Source organism: Ambystoma mexicanum, chromosome 10 (assembly GCF_040938575.1).
Source record: "Ambystoma mexicanum isolate Mex_15411 chromosome 10, UKY_AmexF1_1, whole genome shotgun sequence".
Lineage (NCBI taxonomy): Eukaryota > Metazoa > Chordata > Amphibia > Caudata > Ambystomatidae > Ambystoma > Ambystoma mexicanum.
Window position 1 is genome coordinate 1121774981 of NC_090932.1, and position 20245 is coordinate 1121795225.

The window sequence follows — 20245 nt, forward strand, 5'->3', positions numbered from 1 at the left end:
CCTGTTCCTCCTCGTCCTTGGCACACTATTTCTATGGATTTCATTGTTGATCTCCCTCAAGATAAGGGTTGTACTACCATTCTTGTTGTGGTGGACCTTCTTACTAAAGAAGCGCATTTTTTACCAATGGAGGGAGAGGTTACCGCGGAAAAACTGGCTCATAGTTTCTTGCAAGGTGTGGTTAGACTACATGGACTCCCAAGTCAAGTTATCTCTGATAGGGGATCTCAATTTATTTCAAAGTTTTGGAGGGCCTTCTGTAGGAAACTTGGGGTAGACGTTAGTTTAAGTTCTAGGTACCATCCGGAGACTAATGGACAAGTGTAGAGAGTAAATCAGGAATTTGAGAAATTTTTAAGGTGTTATTTACAAGCTGGAGAGGAATGGGTGGATTTGGTATGGTTGGCAGAATTCTCTTACAACAATTGTGATAAAGATGCTACTTCTATGTCCCCTTTCTTTTTGGGTCTTGGGTTTCATCCTCGCTTTCTGAGTTTTGAGGTGTTGGAGGATTCCGGGAATCCTAGAGTGGAAGATCGTTTGCTGGTAATGAAGAATAACTTGGATAGAGCAAGGTGCTGGGAGAAAACAAGTTGAAATATAAAAGGTGTGCTGATTTGAGAAGGAAGGCTGGTCCTGAATATAAGGTGGGAGACTTAGTTTGGCTTTCTACCCGGTACCTAAAATTAAGGGGAAGAATAAATTCAGTCCACGATTTGTAGGCCCATTTGAGGTAGAGAGAATCATCAACCCTGTGGCAGTACGGTTAAAATTACCCAAGCATTTGAAGGTACATCCTACTTTCCATGTTAGCCTTTTAAAACCAGTTTGTTCAGGAACTAGATTTAGAACACCACCTTCCCCTGTGATTTTGGAGGATTCATCTGAGGAATTTGTGGTTAAACAAATTTTGGATTCCAGGAGGGTGAGGGGAAGGTTGCAGTATTTAATTGATTGGGAAGGATATGGACCTGAAGAACGATCTTGGGAAGATTCAGTTGATGTACATGCTCCCAGTTTAGTTGCTAAGTTTCATGCTAAAAATCCACATAAGGTAGGCCCAGGGACTGGGCATTAGGAGGGGGTACTGTCAGGTTTCCTTCCCCTATTCAGGCTATTTTCCCTTATTCAAGTTTCTTTCCCTTTATTTCTCTTTTATTATCATTTTTTAGATTAGCCTTGTGTGGGTGGGAAGTTTTCTATTGTAGTTGGTTTGACCTTAACTTCCTGATTCAGAATCCTGGTTCTGACCCAAGGCAAAATGGATTTTCACAGTGACAGCTCTGATTGGTTAGAAAACACTGCAGAACAACAATGAACATTCTAAACTGTCACTCTTTGCCTTTCATCATCTAAGCCCCAGCTGAGAGGACGTGTGTAGTGGCTGCTCCTGCTTTAGACTTGGGCCTGGTGGATTTTATCCTTCAGGCGCTAGCAGTTGAGCGGCTACTTTCTTGGGGGTTTCAGGGGAAGTTCTCAGCTGTCAGGAATGCGATTTGAAGACAGGAAACTGAAGATCTTTAGGAAATCGTTCTGGAGATAAGTGACTTTGTTTAGAGATTGTTAGACTGCCGCTCTGTTTATCTCAAAGACATTTAAGTGAGAACTCGTAAAATGTTTTCTTTGAATTAATATTTTGAACTGTTTGAGTGCGCGTTGTTTCGGTGCGAGAATTCAATTGCGCGTGTGAGTTTCAGCGCGTGTGCTTCCTGGCGAGAGAATTCAACTGCGCGTTTGAGTTCCAGCGCGTGTGCTTCCTAGCGCGAGAATCTGTTCGCCGCGTGAGAACTCTATTGCGCGTGTGTTTTCTAGCGCGTGTGCTTCTGCGCGAGAAGTCTATTGCGCGTGTGTTTTCTAGTGCGTGTGCTTCTGCGCGAGAACTCTATTGCGCATGTGTTTTCTAGCGCGTGTGCTTCTGCGCGAGAACTCAATTGCGCGTGTGATTACCAGCGCGCGTTCTTTTTAACGCGAGAATCTGACCGCATGTGAACTCTGTTGCACGTTTGATTTCAAGCGCGTGTGCTTCTACGGAGAACTCAATAGCGCGTAAGATTTCCAGTGCGTGTGCTTCTACGCGAGAACTCAATAGCGCGTGTGATTTCCAGCGCGTGTGCTTTCTTACGCGAGATTCAGTCCGCGTGTGAACTCTTTGGCACGAGGGTTATAAGGCGCGTGTGAATAGGCGTGGGAGTTCAACAGCGCGTGTGAATACTAGCACGTGTGTTTTCTGCACGAGAATCCGTTTGCGCGTGAATTCTGCTTCGCATGTGTTTATAAGCGCGTGTGTTTTCTGCGTGTGGACTTTTCTTACAGTGCGCGTGTTCTTCACCGCAGGAAGTTTTCAATGTGCGAATCTTCAGCATTGAGATCATCTGCGCGTGTGCTTTTGCACGTGTTTGTTCAAGAATTCTCAAACTCTATTGAATTGTAAAAAGGTTTTGGAAACTAAGAAAAGTTTGAAAGATAAAGAAAGAAAATATTGAAGACAATTTAACTGGACAATTAGTTAACTTTGGAAAAAGCCAAAGAGCAAAACTTTCCAGGTTTGCCCAAAATAAGAAGTTGCTGTGAATTTCAAGAGACTCAAGTAAGAGAGATTTTCAGCTTCTTTACAAGCTTCTCTAAGAAATTTAAAGAGAAGAACCAGGTATGATTCTTATTTATTAGTTAAGGATTTAAAGTCTTTCCAACTCTAAAGGTTAAGTAAGTAATAAAAGGATTTGTATCTGCTTTTCTTGTATCCTCTGCAGGTTCAGTTTTGGTTAGCCTTGACGCAGTCAGCCTGGTGTTGTTATGTTATCCACTTCCCCTTTTCCCTTTGGGGTGTAGTTTGCAGAGCTGAATTAATATCTAGTTCTGGGAATTACATTTCAGGGGGATTGTCGGGGGTTCAGCAGCTTCCGCGGACACAGGACCTCTCAGCCTGACAATTACCCATAGTAACATAACATAACATAACATAACATAACATAACATAACATAATATAACATAACATAACATATAGTGGGTACTCAAATTCGGGCGGCTAACGGAAGGGATTTAAGTGGCGGCTAGAGGACCTTCATGCCCTGCTGAGAGACAGATTGTAAAATAAAGGCCCTAGAGGAAATGTCGAAAGATGCAGAATATCTGACTATCCATATTTGCTAGACCCGGGGTCTGCAACCTTTGGCTCTCTAGATGTTTTAGACTACAACTCCCATCATCACTAGCCAGTACAGTCAATGGTGAGTGGCTCTTTTGAACTGTGGTACAAAATATCTGTACGGCCACAGGTTGTAGACCCATGTGCTAGATCAACATGGAGCCACCATAAAGCGACAGCAAGAATGACTACGGTTCAGCAGATTAATATCTTTTAACTCAATGCCAATAGGTAAGTAAAATGTACATGTTTGTCAGGCTGAGAGTTATCCTCTGTCCGCGGAAGCTGCTGAACCCCTGACAATCCTCCTGAAGTGTAATCCTCAGAACCCGATAATTCTCGGCTCTGTTAACTACACCCCAAAGGGAAAGGGGGAAGTGGATAACGTAAGAAACACCAGGCTGGCGACGTTCTGACTAGCTGATGCGGAACCTGCAGTGAATACATAAGAACATACAGAATCCTCAAATTACTTTACTACCTTTAAATTATGAAAACTTTATATCCTTAACTAAAATGTAAAGAATCATACCTGGTTCTTCTCTTTTAAGATTTTAGAGAAGATTGGAGTAATAGCTGATAAAATCTTTCTACCTCTCTTGTGGCTTTGAAAGTCTTGAAAATAACAGCAACTCCTTTGATTATTGAACTCTTAAGTACCTTGACTCTTGCCTTATAAACTGTTAAATGTTCCAGTTAAGAAGACTTAGATGAATCCTGTTCTTTCTTCTTAATAAATAGAGTTCATAGTCTCTTGAAGAACTTGCAAACTTTCCCAAAGTCCGTTGAAACCTTTTCGCGCACACGAGCAAAAATGTACCCGCACAAAATACGCGTTGAAGAAAACACGCGCCGTAGAAAAAACACGCGCTGAAGAACACACGTGCTAAGAAAACACGCGCTGAAAAAAATCACATAGCAGTCTTTTCTTACTCTCGTGTACATGCACTTTAAACACCCGCGCTATGAACACATGCGCTATAGAAATCACGTAGCTGTCTTTTCTCGCACTCGCATGCTCGCGTTAATGATTACACGCGCAATGAACACACGCGCTTTGAACACTCGCGCTCGAACACACGCGCTTTAGCAATCACGTAGCAGTCTTTTCTTGCGCACACGTACTCGCGCTATTACTACACGCGCAATGAACACACGTGCTTTGAACACTCGCGCTGGAACACACGCGCTATAGAAATCACGTAGCAGTCTTTTCTCGCGCACTCGTACACGCGCAATGAATTCACACGCTGTAGTTTTCACGTAGCAGTCTTTGATCACATGTAACAGTCTAACATTGCTCGCGCGCGTTTAAAAATTAAACGTTGAACTATAAACAGAGTAACATCTGTTCTTCTTTTGAATTTTCATTTACAATCTCCTAAAGTTTCTAATGAATCTGAGCAAAGATTTACATATCCAAATAAAGTCACTTAGCTTAAGAATGTTTTCTTCTCCAAAAGAACTTCCAGAAACTCTCCTGCGAACCTGAATTCTTCTCCTGAACAACCCCGCATAAGTAGCCGCTCGACTGCCAGGATTTGAAAGTTCAAATCCACTAGGCCCAAGACTTCAGCAGGAGCAGCTACAGACACGTCCTCTAAGCTGGGGTTACGGCGATGAAAGGCAGAGAGTGACAGTTTAGAACGTTCATTGTTGTCCTGCAGTTCTCTCTAGCCAATCACGGCTTCTATTGTAAAACTCCATCTTGCCTTGGGCCAGAGCCAGGAATCTGTATAGAAAGGTCAAGGCCAAACCCACACAGAAATAAAGGGAAATAATTAAAGGGAACCTAACAGTAATTAAAGGAAACCTGATGACAGTAATTAAGGAAACCTGACAGTACCCCCCTTCTAATGCCCAGTCCCTGGGCCAATCTTATGTGTATTTTTAGCATGAAACTTAGCAACTAACCTAGGAGCATGTACATCAGAGGAATCTTCCCAGGTACGTTCCTCAGGTCCATATCCCTCCCAGTCAATCAAATATTGCAACCTTCCCCTCACTTTCCTAGAATCCAAAATTTTATTAACTACAAACTCCTCTGAAGAATCCTACATAATCACAGGAGGGGGATGAGTTCTAAACCTGGTGCCTGGACTAACGGGTTTCAAAAGACTAACATGGAAAGTGGGGTGTACTTTCAACTGCTTGGGTAACTTTAATCGTACTGCCACTGGATTTATGATTTTTTCAACCTCAAATGGACCTACAAATCGAGGACTAAATTTATTCTTCCGCTTAATTCTTAAATGTCTGGTAGAAAGCCACACTAAGTTCCCTACCTCATACTTAGGACCAGCTTTCCTTTTCACATCCGCACACCTTTTATATCTCAATTTGCCTTCTCCGAGTACCCTTTTTGCGTTATCCAAATTATTCTTCACCAGCAACAAACATTCTTCCACTCCAGGATTCCCTGAATCTTCCAAAACACTAATGCGCGTGTGTTCCAGCGCGAGTGTTCAAAGCGCGCTTGTTCATTGCACGTGTAGTCATAGCGCGAGCACGCAAGTGCGAGAAAAGACAGCTACGTGATTTGTATAGCGCGTGTGTTCCAGCGCGAGTGTTCAAAACGCGTGTGTTCATTGCGCGTGTAGTCATTAACGCGAGCACGCAAGTGCGAGAAAAGACAGCTACGTGATTTGTATAGCGCATGTGTTCATAGCGCGGGTGTTTAAAGCGCATGTACGCAACAGTAAGAAAAGACTGCTACGTGATTTTTTCAGCGTGTGTTTTCTTAGCGCGTGTGTTCCTCAGCGCGTGTTTTTTCTCCAGCGCATGTTTTCTTCAACACGTGTTTTGCGCGGGTACATTTTTGCGCGTGTGCGCGAAAAGGTTTCAACGGACTTTGGAAAAGTTTGCAAGTTCTTCAAGAGACTATGAACTCTATTTATTAAGAAGAAAGAACAGGATTCATCTAAGTCTTCTTAAATGGAACATTCAACAGTTTATAAGGCAAGAGTCAAGGTTATTAAGAGTTCAATAATCAAAGGAGTTGCTGTTATTTTCAAGACTTTCAAAGCCACAATAAAGGTAGAAAGATTTTATCAGCTATTACTCCAATCTTCTCTAAGATCTTAAAAGAGAAGAACCAGGTATGATTCTTTACATTTTAGTTAAGGATATAAAGTTTTCATAATTTAAAGGTAGTAAAGTAATTTGAAGATTCTGTATGTTCTTATGTATTCACTGCAGGTTCCGCATCAGCTAGTCAGAACGTCGCCAGCCTGGTGTTTCTTATGTTATCCACTTCCCCCTTTCCCTTTGGGTTGTAGTTAACAGAGCCGAGAATTATCGGGTTCTGAGGATTACACTTCAGGGGGATTGTCGGGGGTTCAGCAGCTTCCGCGGACACAGGATAACTCTCAGCCTGACAGAATGAAAGGTCTTTAACCTTAGTCCGCCTGAGCTGTCATGAACCCCGACGAGACCTCAATGGAGGCTTTAGGATCTTTGATCCGGGAGTTACGGGAAGAGTTAAAGATTTCTCGTAGTGAGAATGCTTCACTTAGTCAAAAGGTGGATGATTTAAATGGAAAAGTGGCACAAATTCAGCAGATGGGAGCAAGGAGGGAGGATGAGATGGCTGGGGGTTCAGGTTCTCCACCTGTGTTTGTAAGGGAGGAAGGTGACCGGTTATCACATTTATTACGGCCCTCACATGCTAGTGAAGGAGTTAGAAGTTTAGTAATGCCGGTTCCCTTGGGGCCCCCTGAACGTTATCAAGGAGACTCTAAGAGGTTTAGGGTGTTCTTAACTCAATGTGAGTTACATTTCATGAGTAGGCCTGAGATTTTTCCTACAGATGCTTCCAAGGTAACTTTCATGTTGTCTTATCTCTCGGGGGAGGGCTTCTGCTTGGGCGGGGTTGTTGGTGACTCAAAGGAGTGAAGTTTTGAGAAATTATTCTAGTTTCCTGGAAACTTTCAGAAAAATGTTTGACAGAAGGCAGATATCTTTGGAGGTGGATGGGGAGCTTTTAGAATTGAAACAAGGCAATAAAGAATTAGTTGCTAACATTACTCAATTTAAGTCTCTGGTTTTAGAAAGCAGGTGGCCCGAGGATAGACAGGCCTCGTTGTTTTATCGAGGTCTTAGAGATGAGTTAAAGGATGCTTTATCAGGAATTGTAGATCGGCCCTCTACTTGTGATGCTTTAATAGATTTAGTTATTCAATTAGATTTTCGCTTGAGTGAAAGAAGAGCGGAACGGCGTCATAGTCAGAGTGATTTTAAGTCTCTAGTCAAAGTGGATAAACCTAAAGTGGATATGAAGATGAAAAGCAATGATTCACCTTCAAGGGCCCGGGGTCCTTTAACTAAAGAAGAAAGGGCGAGGAGAAGAGAAAATCATCTGTGTTTATACTGTGGAAGAAGTGGACATTTTTTAGGAAATTGTCCTTTCACACCAAAAATAAATTCTACTTCAACAGGCAAGGTGCAGCAGATTGCCAACACCGTGCAGACTGCTGTTCCTCATATCACAATGGATGTATCCTTGTTTTTGGAGACAGAGTTTAAGGGAAAGGGTCCAGTTATGGTAGATTCAGGAGCCACTGGGAACTTCATGGATTGGGGTCTTGCTAAATCTTTGGGAATCCCTATTATTCAGAAGGAGGTTGTGGAGCAAGTTAGAGCAGTTGATGGGACTTCTCTTTCTTGAGGTCCAATTACTCACAGAAATAGTTTTTTGATTCTGGAGTTAACAGGGGGTCACAGTGAGAGGATATCTTTTGAGTTGATTGATGCCCCTTTGTTAAAGATGATTTTGGGGATGCCTTGGCTTACTCTGCACAATCCTTTGATTGATTGGAGTGCTAGGACAATTGATATGCAATCTGATTTCTGTCAAGAGAATTGTTTCTCAGGAAGGCCTATTGAGGGAGAAGTTAAACAAATAAATTCAGCGTCTTGTTTCTTGGCTGAGTTTGGAGTTGGAGGTCACGATGTTGGAGCAGTTGTTGGACAACTTCCACAATGTTATCAAGATTTTTGGGATGTATTTGATGCGAAAGTAGCAGGAGAATTACCACCTCATAGAACCTTCGATTGTAAAATTGAGTTAGAGCCAGGAGCAATTTTGCCTAGTAGCAGAGTATATGCTCTCACAGAGAAAGAAAATGACTATCTAAAAGAATATTTAACTGAGAATTTGGCCAAAGGTTTTATTCGTCATTCTCATTCTCCTGCAGCGTCACCTTTATTTTTTGTACCTAAACCAGATGGAACCCTCCGAACGTGCATAGATTATCGAGCAGTTAATAGGGTCACAGTTAAGAACCGGTATCCTCTTCCTCTCATCTCAGAAATGCTTAATCAATTTCAGGGAGCCACCATTTTTACTAAATTAGATTTGAGGGGAGCTTACCATCTAGTGCGTGTGCAAGAAGGAGATGAATGGAAAACAGCGTTTCAGACCAGGTTCGGACTATATGAATATCAGGTGATGCCATTCGGACTATGCAATGCTCCAGCGGCTTTCCAATATTTTATTGACAATGTTTTTAGAGAATTTTTGGATATTTTTGTAGTAGTCTATATAGACGACATTTTGATTTTTTCTTCTGATTTGGATCAACATCAGAGACATGTTCGTCTGGTTTTGCAAAAACTACGTGACAATCATTTGTTTGCCAAGTTGGAAAAAAGCCAATTTCATGCAGATTCAGTGGAATTCTTGGGTTTTATAGTTTCGCCAAAAGGTTTGGAAATGAATCCTAAGAAGATACAAGCAGTTCAGGAGTGGCCTGCCCCCACAAAGGTAAAAGATATACAGAGTTTCTTAGGCTTTGCAAATTTCTATAGAAGATTTATAGAAGGATTTTCACGACTAGTTGCTCCTATAACCAGACTGCTAAAAAAGGGAGTAAAATTTGAATGGGACCTTGAAGCTGAAAAAGGCTTTCAAGAATTAAAGAAGAAATGTACAACCAGTCCAATTTTGATACATCCAGATGTTTCTAAACCTTTCTTTGTGGAAGCGGACGCTTCCAATCTAGCAATGGGGGCGGTGCTTTCACTTCATCATACTGTTTTCAGAAACTCGTCATGCAATCATACTTGTCATGGAATGTTTGGTTAACTTTGATTTAACTTTTTTGAGTCTGGGGCTCTAAATCTCACACATTTGGATTAGAGTTTGTGCTTACCTAATGCAACATTTAATGTTTTGAATCAATTGACCCACATACTTGTCAGGATATGATGCTTAATTAAAAACACCCACGGAAAACTCAAATTGCAATTTCCTGTACAAACAGATTTCCTCACTCACTCATTGGAGAATGGTTTTCAAATCTTTTAAACTTTGTTTTGCACTTTTCAGGAATTTGCAGCTGTACATGCATTTTCATGTGTTTGCATTTTATATATTCAAACCTTGGACATGTGAGGCTGTACCTTTCATATGACGTGCCTCATTAAGAGCTCAGCAGTGCAGTCCATTTTTGCTGGTAACCCCTTTACCACCACTTTTTTTGGTGGTATCGGAAATATTGGCCATTTTACTGCACCACAGAATTATGAGAGTGGAGTGAAGTAAATTATTTCCCTAGATCATTTTGCTGGAGGTAAATAAAAAAATACTTGCTTTACCATGCCAGAATGACCACTCGCTGTAAATCTGCTGAAATCCCGATACTGCAAAAACGGGAATTAACAGTGCCTTACCACAACTCATAATCCTGGGAAAGAACTGCAGGACTGACTGGTGGTAAGAGTAAACAAGTTTGTCGGTAATGCAACAGAATTACCACCAAACTCATAATGAGGCCTATACAGGGAACATGGGATTTACTGGCATACAATAGCAACACCTGACCGTGTGAAGTTGTACCTTACATATGAAGACAAAACCTGGCGTGTGTGACTATAAATAGCATAACATGGTGTACCAGAATATAAGAATCTACAAGAACTTTGGCAGCACATTTGCATATGTGGCAGTACCTTATGTATGTTTACTATATCTAGCGTGCTAGGCTACAACTGGCATATGACGTCAGTAACAAGTGATATACGTTTTGACTGGCATTTGAGGGGATAGTTCCTGGAATATGGTATGCTGAACCTGGGTGCCTTAACCAGTGGCTCTCAAGATATGTTTTAGACTACAACTCCCATGATCCCTCACCTGCAGGCCAGGGCTGATGTTCCAAAATATCTAGAGAGCCAAACACTGCGTAACCCTCTGCCCTAGCATATTACAACTGCACACATATCAATGCAGCATCCTGGTTAAAATATGGTTGGTACTACAATATCTTTTTGTCTGCTTTAGTGGTCATTTGTTATTTTATTAATACTCATGCTTAATGTAGCTTTTTAATTTTTTTGTTTTGTGTTCTTTGTACACATTTAACATTTACACAAATTTTATACACAAACGTTAAACATTTTCGCAAATTTCATAAAAACATATAAAGTCATTTACACTTATTATCGCACTATATAAATAATTTGTACATCAGTTTAACATCAAAGAAGGAACAAAATGAAAAACGCAAAACAGAGGAAAAAGAACTTCTTGTTAGGACACTATCTTGATACTTGTAATGCTGATCCACAATTGTTGTCCGTGTTCACCCAACACAATTTACATACTTTGATTAGGTCTAGGATTCCTTGCTCTGTTAATTTCCGCAAAGATGTCAAATACCATTTTTACTAGAGCTATCAAGAATGACAGTTGGGAGGTCATCAAAAACCTGTGCCATAAATTGTAGGTCAACACTGCAGACGTTGAGTGAATGAACCGTTCAAAATGGCGTATCCTGTGGTTTGAAAATGCGGGGTACAACATCACTAGATGAAATAAAGACTCAGTAGAGTTTGACTCACACATTCTACATGTTCGCAGCTCTCGTGGGACTCCCACCTTGGGGCCCAAAACCTCTAGCGTAGGGAGACAATTCAGCCGGAATTTTAAATACCAATCACGATATTTGGAGCCTGGAAATTTCACCAATAAGTTCTTAAGTGAGTTGAGGGTAAGTAAACAAGTTCCTTACCCACATAAAGGTTTGACCTGTCCCACCTTTTAATTTTATTCTTAAACACTATTTCCGACTCTGAACCATCTAAATCAGTCATAGTGGTAAAGTTATCGCATCATTTTTGAATTTTTTCAGAAATGGATTCATGTTTTGCAATAGTAAGGCATTTAGATAGAACCCTAGAGAGTTTTTGCCTGCTCTTTCCAAAGTATGCATCAAGGATAAACTCCTGCTGATGTACTGGGACCACCAGGACGTGAGATCCAATTTCAGTCTGATTACACTTATCAGGACTGAAACTCGGAGCCCCAACACCTGTTTTCAAGGTTTTACCCTCCAGTAAATCAAAAAACGTCCTGCCTGAGATGTTCATCAGTTCGCACCCGTAGACGACAATAGGCGAGACTTCCACTCTATAGAACTCTATTAGCGGAACCAAGGAATATGCACACAGTTTGCTTTTTATCATCTTCAGCAGTGACAAGCATGATGAGATCTTTTCCTCAATTCTGACTATTTATTTTTCGCTTTGTTTCTTAACTGCAATGTCGTATCCTAGATAATGGATTGAATCGACTTGCTGTATTGTGGCGTTGTTCAATTTCCACAAATACTCCCTGCACTTCTTCTTAGTACTGTTGACCATTACGTTAGATTTTGCTGTGTTTATTTGCAGAGAGTTTTCTTTCAGATATTTGTCAACCCCGTCAAGTTGCGGTTGTAGACCGGCCGGTGTGTAATCCATTAGCAAAATGTCATCAGCAAATACAATGCACCTAATTTTTAGTCCCGACCACGTGGGCACAAACCCTTCCCACTCCTTGCTGGCTTCCCACAAGTAATCCAGATAGAAGGTGAATAGAGTGGGGGCCAGCACCCACCCCTGACTGACGCACTCCTTTTTTCAACAGGATTTTCCCTGGATAGTTCTCCTAATGTGTTTAATCTTACTCTTGTGGAGTTGTCGGAGTACAGCAGTTGGATCATTGCTAACAGAGTAGGATCTATACCCCATTTCAACAGTTTAAACCACATGCTAGAGATGTCAAAATTATCAAACGCTGATGATAAGTCGATCGCTGCTACATATAGGGTACGCCCAGAGTATGACCCTACATCAGACAGACAAGCCTTTAAAGCTAGGCCACTCATTATGGTGCCTACACCCTTTCTGCAGCCGGTCTACAGTGGGATAAGTAAATGAATTTAGCTCGCCCATGACGTTAATTCCTTTAGTACTAAGTTAGCAAAATCTTTTGAGGAGGTATCGAGAAGGGAATTCAGTCTGTAGCAAGATGGTTCTGCTCTATTGCCTTTTTTAAAAATTGGGACAAGTATAGATCTCGACCAAGAAGTGGAGCAGATGTGGTCTAGCATTACATGCGTGAACAAATGAAACAGAATGTCTGCCCAGGGAACGGGATTGTCCTTGAATATCCCATACATTAATCCATCTGGGCCACTTGCTCTTGAGTTCTTTAACTTACTGATTATCTACTCGATATCAAAGCGATCAAAGGCAAGAGGTTGAGATTGGGAGCTGGATCTATACGCTACTAGAGCGCCATTGCTGTGGGTTTCAGCATTTTCTCGAAAAGTGCTCGACCCACTCCCCTTCGCTTACGCCAGTGAATTGGTCAACTACCTTTGACTTGTTTTTGTTGTTCAGTACCCACCAAATGGCTTGTGTATCTTTTTTCATGATCTTATACAGTAATTCCTGGTTGCTAGCAATATATTTTTGTATTTTGTGTAATTTACACCAATTCCTATATCATTGTGTTATGGTCTTTTTATGTTTGTCTTTCTCCTCCCACTTCATATCAGTGTGTTTACACAATTTACTTACGTCTTTGCGCAATATGCATTTTCGGGTTTGGGTCTCACTATCATAATTCTACCTTTCTGGGTCAAAGGGAGTGTGCGATTCATTGAACAACTTTCTCTCTTTCAGTTTCATGAGTTTAACCAATAATTTCAGAACATTTTCTGGGAGAGTTTGTGATAGTTTTTCACCATTGGTCAAGTTATTCCACCACTCTAGCAGCCCAGAGTTAACATCTGTTGAATTTAGACAGTATTGGGCGAACCTATTTCCTGAGTTGGAGACTACCTATGATTTCTCTGACATTAGTAGTCTTTGTTCCTCAAAACCTTCAATTGTCAGGGCTATTTGGAAGATTGCATGATGACTGCTTTTTTGTTTTAACAATTTCTAGAGGTCTGATTTCCTTTGCTTCAAAGATTTTGACAAAGATGCAATCAATGATTGAAGTTGTAAAGGTGTTGGACCTCGTGTGTGTAATCTTTCAGGGCCCCTCCATTCATAAATTAGTTTGAGTGAAGGCTCATCTAGAAAGACATTTTGACAAGATCTTTCCATTGTTGACTTTTCCTGCTTTGTGCACAATGGGCATTACTCCCCTCCCCTCATCCAATTCTTCCCCGTCAAAATCATTAAATAAGCACTGACTATTGAAGTCTCCCGCTATCGCAGTTGCCTGCTTGTGGATTGTCAGTTGACCAACTGACCATGATGTCTTCAATCTCATTCAGAGTCTCCACAAGAGAGGCACTCATTGGATTGAAGTAAACATTGATCACAAGGAGTTTTCCTTGTGTCTGTGATCTTCGTGAACAATATGGCGTCAGAGTTGGTTGCAATTTCAGTTAGGCTTAGTCCCTTTGATACTTTTACAGGAGTTACGAGCCCTCCCATTGGCCTACCGCTAATACCTTTTTTTACAAACTTGGAAACAATAGTAAAACCATCCCACACTGGCGTTGACCTCAACCGCGTTTCCTGCAAAAGAATGAGGTTAGATTTTTCCCACATCACATTATTTTCTCCATTCATAAAGGAGTTGTGTCCTCGAGAATTCCAGCTTAGGATATGCCATGTGTTAAATAAAGCCTGGTATGCTTCGGATTGTGGCTGGCAAGATTGAAGAGTGCCAACCCCAATTCGACGCCTCTTGATTCCGGGCAGCATCTCACTTACTGTCCAAGTCAAAATGGCATGTTACTTTGATCCTTGGTTTAACTTGGACTGTGCCTCTATTCTCTGCTTGACGTGCATAATAACATTCAAAGCCTTGAAGTAAGATGGCTTCCCGTTGGTCAATTATGAGTTTTTCCACCATTTTTTGTTGAAATGTACTGCACATTTCTCCAAATGTTCATAATCAAAAATATGGATGTATTTTATGTTCGCTGATGAATTTGAGCTCAGTTGTTGAATTGTGGTAAGGAACGCTAGCAGTCTGCTTCTGTTCAGTGGGATATTATGATCAATATCGCGTATGGATTCAAAGATTAGGAAATGGTCTCCATTCGAAATAAGCTGTCAGAACTCTCTTCTATTTGCAGATTTTTTCTCATAGGCCGCGCAGCTGGGTCAATTGGATCATTCTCCTGAATATGGGGGCCACGGTAAGAGCAAATGTTCATTTATGGGTGTTTGTTTTTTCTTAAGTCCATCTGTGGAGTAAGACTTCTTTTTATATTTGCAGTTGTTGTATTTGTAGTTTTCAGTGTTTCTTCATTATTCCTTCCTTTAGAGTGCCACAGGTCCTCCATTCGCAGTGTTCCTGCTCGTTTAGGATTATTGCCTGTTTGATTTCTCGCTGTCAGCTCTGTGTCAGGGTTTTGAACCGATGTTTGCAGTGATGGCCGCTTGGGCCTTGATGATACTGCTTTTGTACTGCTCTCCTTTTTGTCACTCTTGTCGTCAGCACTTTGGCTTTCATTGCGAATACAGATGATGGGCCTCATTATGAGCTTGCCGTTCCGGATACAACGGTACCGGTAAGCTTGCTGGTACCATTGTATCCGGACCGGCAAACTCCGAGTTGTGCTTGCGGGTGCCTTTCATTCCGCCAGGTCTGACCTGGCGGAATGAAAGGCACCCGAAAGCACAGCATGCCTGTAGCACAGGCACCGTTATGAATGGTGCCGGTGCTACAGGCATCCCCATTCTCATTGAGTCCAATGGGGCTCAAGTGGGAATGGGGATCACGCGATTCCGGCACCCGCAAAAGGGCAATTACTGGGTCCGGCGGGGCTGGAAGACCCCAGTAATTGCCCATTTGCGGGACATTTTTGCACTACCTCCAACCTTGTAATGTGGCTCCATGTCTCTTGAATTAGTGTCACTGCTCTTTGTTACGTTGCTATTTCTTCCTGCAAACGAAATAATTTGCAGGAACTTGTGGGACCCCTTGTTGGAAGTTTTATGCCCTCATTTCATGTTTTAGAATTTTTGTTTGTGTTACATTTTTGTTTGCTTCCTCCTTAGATTGAATTTCAGGTAGTTTTTGTTTGCTGGGGGATTTTGTTGACATTGAAGTCTCAATTGAGCTTCCGTCTTTAACAGCTTTCGCACCTTTTTCCTTATCAGGTAAACCGGTAGTATCTTGGTCTTTTATAGATGGCTAACTTCGAGTCGAGATTGGAAGGCCTCTCATTGTGGATCGATAAACATAAATGTGGTCCCTTGGTCAAAGTGACTTAATCTCATTTAAAGACTGTGGGCCTCATCACAAGTTGGGTGGTATCCTGGTGGTATTCCTGTCAGGATACCCCTGTGCTAATTGTGCTACCGCCAACGGCACCGGATCACAGGTTTGGCGGAACAGGAATTCCCCATTCCCCATTGGGCCCAATGGGGAATTTTCGCACGACAAGTCAGCGGTATTACTGTGCGGTAATTGCACTGAAAATTGGCCACTTTGCAGCAGATTTACCCCCAGCAGATAGCTGGGGGTAAATCCTGCCAAACTCGTGATTTGTCAGAACCTTAAATGTGACGGTAATAGCGTTACTGCCTCATTTAAGGGTTACTGTCAAACTCGTGATGACCCTGCGTGTGTTCTGTCGGTGTCATAGAGATGAATAAAGGATCACAGAACTATGTTTGGAGTGTCCAAAGAAGTAGATCCGCCTTCCATTGATTCATTGCAAGTTGAATCATGTCCTTGGAAAGACAGCGAGCTGCAGTCTCTTGATGTTGTGGAATCATTTATTCCGTGGCTGTCCGATCTAAGTGTGTCAGGAATCACCTCATTGGGGGTTTCTTGAGTTCTGAATAGGCCAGGAGACACACTCAGTCGTTCACGCAGACTTTCAATTGCCTGTATTTCGTTTTTCTGGCTCACGCAGGTGTTGAAAATAGCGGTATTCGCTTGATGTTCCACGTCTGTAAGAACTTGACCTCAAATGTCTGACTCTGAGTTACCCGTAATTTCCTTGTTTTATTGCGGGTCATTTATTGTTATTAAGGTGTTATCTGAAATCGTGCACCCTTCTTTAATTGCTTGGATGAACAGCTTGGATGGCTGATGAGGGAAGAACGTAGATGTCTTTCCCTGTTTCTGTGTACCAGGAGAGTCTACCTGATGCATCACATTGTGTTCTGTGGAGTTTCCGACTGGTTGTGCATCAGTGCTCTGCAGCGGGTAACGTTTTGATTTACCTCGCATGCTAGTGCCAGTTGGTACTGAGGATCAAATGGACTAGCCCAACAGGCTCCTCACACTCTCTGGGTGCTTATTTGATTAAGCTTAATGAATCAGTTGATGTAAACTGAGATTTGATTTTATGAGTAAGGGTCAGTGATTGATTAAAGCCCTACATGTAAGTAGCAGTAGCAGTGGCGCAGTGTCAGGGGGAACGAGATCAAATGTTAGTAGGTCAGGTCTTTTAACTCACCACCCGGCGGCTTCAGACTGAATAGTAGCTAGTGATGCCTCATTCAGAGACGCCGTCTGCCGTTCGCCTAATCAGACTGACGGGACTGCCCCACTCTGCCCCACTCCGCTCTGCAGACTTGGGGATGTTTTTTAAAGTTAACTCTGCTTCCAAATCTCACCATAGACAACAGACCACTTCCACAGACCACTGCAGGGACTGCTCTACTCCAAAAAGTAGCTTTTTAAGCACCTACAATGTCTCTTGTGATTCTGTTAGGGGGTGATGTAATGCCATGCCACTTCATGGACAAATGTTATAGTCCCACTTTCTATGATGCCTTCTGACTCTTGGTGTCATTTGCACTATCCCTGGAATTCTGGTGAATTGAGGTTGCTAAACAGAACCCTGGATGACTGAAAGGGAATGATAGAAGGGTCTCAATGGTAGAAAGATTGCATTCAACTTCAGAACATTGATGTGTAATCTCTTGTCTGTACGTCCCCACTGATCATCCATTATCAACTCACCTTGTTGTACCCAAATCAAACAAGCAGTCCCTTAAATCCAACAGCTGTTAGATCATATGTCCAGAAAAAGGGAGCACCTAAAAGTAGGTTGGCTTCCTACCACACCAAAATGATCTTCCTGGACCTCGAGAGCAACTAGAACCAGGAAGGACTGACAATTGGAGTCCTGTTTCCAAAAGGCCACCAAGTGCAAATGCATACAACTTATCCGTAGTTGTAAGTATGCAACCATTCGGACAACTGACATATAGCGGATATGTAGCTGACTCCCACCAAATTATACCACAGATTAAAACCCCACACATCACATTTTCCAAAGAAACAGGTGCCCATGCTAATCTTATCCAACAATATTTTTAAATTGTCCCTTCTCTAAATATAGTAAACACCAATAACACCACTTCCCCAAAGACTTTCAAGCGAAGATGTGGGGGGTGGAGAAGGGAATAACAGGGAGAGAGGGGACATCTTTATTCTCAGGAACTGCTTTGTAGAAGATACTCATCAAGCTCGAATATCCCCAAGAGCCAAAGAAGACCATTCACCCAGTCCAATGTATTTGTACTCCGCACAAACCTGGTTGGGTATTACAAACTATCTTCACACAAAAGCACCTTTATGCGCTGCCGGACCGCACCCAATCCCCCAGTCGTCTCACACAAAGAAAGAGTAACGGTCCAAAATTACTATTCTTCTATTTGTATTAGCTAGTGAATAGCATATAACTCACACTTCCCTCCAACCATCACTAACTGTCCATCTACATGTAAATTAGCCAAAGGGTGCGCTGGTGGGCCGCTTATCTAGGATCTAGGGTGAGAGGACAAAAAGAGGGAACTGACCCTACCTCAGATTTAGCCATTTATATACACATTAGTGCAGATTTACTCTATATAAGGTTACAAAATCTGGAGAACCCATAGGAAAAAAGGGCAGAACTTTGAGCCCAGAGGAGAGTTTTTATTGCTTTTAATGCTCTCTTCTCATCTGCTCAAACAGTAGAATAAAAAAAGCAATAAAACAGGGTGTGTGAAAAATTACTCAGACGTCCCCAAAATAAATGGTCAACCAGTTTCAGTGGGTTAAATTGCTTATTCCCACTTTCTTCAGGACCAGTAAAGACTTTCACTTTCCTTTTTCTATGCAGATCGTCATCTCATCCTGGCTGTGGGCCTCACGTTCTTTATTTTGTTTATGTTCCCCTTTGTTAGTACCTACAGAGGGAACAGACAAAACATACAAATGGGTCCTTAATAATATTTCATACCCTGTCACACAGCATTACTATTACAGTTCAATTTAATTACAACTATATGGGTTATAATGGTGTTCTCACTTGTTTCCTAGGAGAACGGCTTGGTCGTTATTCCAGCTTGCTATTGTAAATCTGGGAAAATGTAAACAGTGGGATGTCTTACGACTCTTCAAAAAGCAGTGGGCCTATATTCATTAGTCTACAGCTCCCTATACAAAGTCTTACCATATATTTTTTCTCTTCAGCTTCCCTGGCTTGTCTGGTCATCTGCATCAAGTGTAGGGGAAAGCCTTGCTGGTTGCCGTATCGTGCAAGTATTTACTGTGTGGGAGCCATGCATAGTCACATGAGACACCTGACATGTATTTGCCCAAAGCCCTTTCAGGCTTTTACTTTCCGTGGCGGACATCTTTTAAATTGAGTACTTGTTCTATTTACTCCTGTTGGGTATGCACGCACTTGATTTTCCAAGCCTCTCGTGCATTTAGATACATCCACAATGTTTATAATACAATAGGATATTGCACTTTTTTCCCCTCTATTTTTCTTTACACATTTTCGATCACAACATTCCCTTGTTTAAAAATAAATTCCACTTTTTTAAACAGTTCAATCTGTGGCAATGAATATTATATCTGCTTACAAACTCTAAAGGCATTGCATTTCAAGGACTTCTATTTGGTTCCCTTATTGTGCAAGTCTTCTAAGTGATCACGTGAGGCACCTCATGTATGTTTACCTGAAACTCTTATTCGGCCTGCACTCTTCGTAGTGGATGGACACAAAAAAATCAAAATATCGACAATATGGACAATCACGGAAAATATTGAGATATTCTCGCAGCACCTCATTTATAAAAAATTGAAATGCTGCAGGAGCATTACAAAGTCCAAAGGGCATCACCTGATATTCAAATAGGCCAAAACGAGTGTGAAACGCAGTCTTCCACTCATCGCCCTCTCGTATCCGTACCAGGTGATATGCCCCACTAAAATCCAATTTGGTAAATATCTTGGCGCCTTGTATCCTATCCAGCATCACAGTTATCAATGGTAGTGGATATCGATTCTTCACAGTGATTTTATTAAGGGCTCTGTAATCGATACATGTTCTCAAGGTCTTATCCTTCTTCAGCACAAAAAATAATGTCGATGCCGTGGGAGATTGCGAGTGATGAATGAACCCACTAGCCAAGTCCTCCTGAATATACTGCTTCAAATGTTCATTATCCTTCTCGTTAATGAGAAGATTCTACCACAGGAAATCTCGATGCCTTCTTCCAAGTCGATTTTGCAATCATACGGGTGATGTGGGGGCAACTCACAGGCATCTTGCTCACAAAAAACATCTTCCAGATCTCGATAACATTCAGGCAACACTCACTCAATAGCCCCTGCCACATACTCCACCCCAACTCCTCCTGTCAGTGTTTCTCCCAAACTCTCTAACTTCATCTGGCCAACCTCTCCCCTTTCTCTAAAACACTTCTTTAGACAAAACTCAGACTTGAACTCGACAGTTCTCTTAGCCCAGTCTATAAGAGGATTATGGAGGGTTAGCCAGGGCAATTCAAGGATTATCTGTAACCGAGGAGCATCAATCAACTCAAAAATGATTTCCTCCCAATGT

At 41.8% G+C, this 20245-nt stretch overlaps 1 protein-coding gene across 3 annotated transcripts in view; it reads right to left on the reverse strand.

The window, feature by feature from the left end:
* Window positions 1–20245, reverse strand: part of LOC138493293 (coiled-coil domain-containing protein 150-like) — a 361270-nt gene that overhangs the window by 92408 nt on the left and 248617 nt on the right. Inside the window, exon 10 of one of the 3 annotated variants that reach the window (XM_069620393.1) lies at window positions 18420–18575. The exons of the other annotated variants lie outside the window; for them this stretch is intronic. Coding sequence (XP_069476494.1) covers window positions 18513–18575 — 63 coding nt within the window. The 3' untranslated portion in view covers window positions 18420–18512. Of the gene's footprint in view, window positions 1–18419; window positions 18576–20245 lie in introns of those variants that run through there. 3 annotated transcript variants of the gene reach the window in all.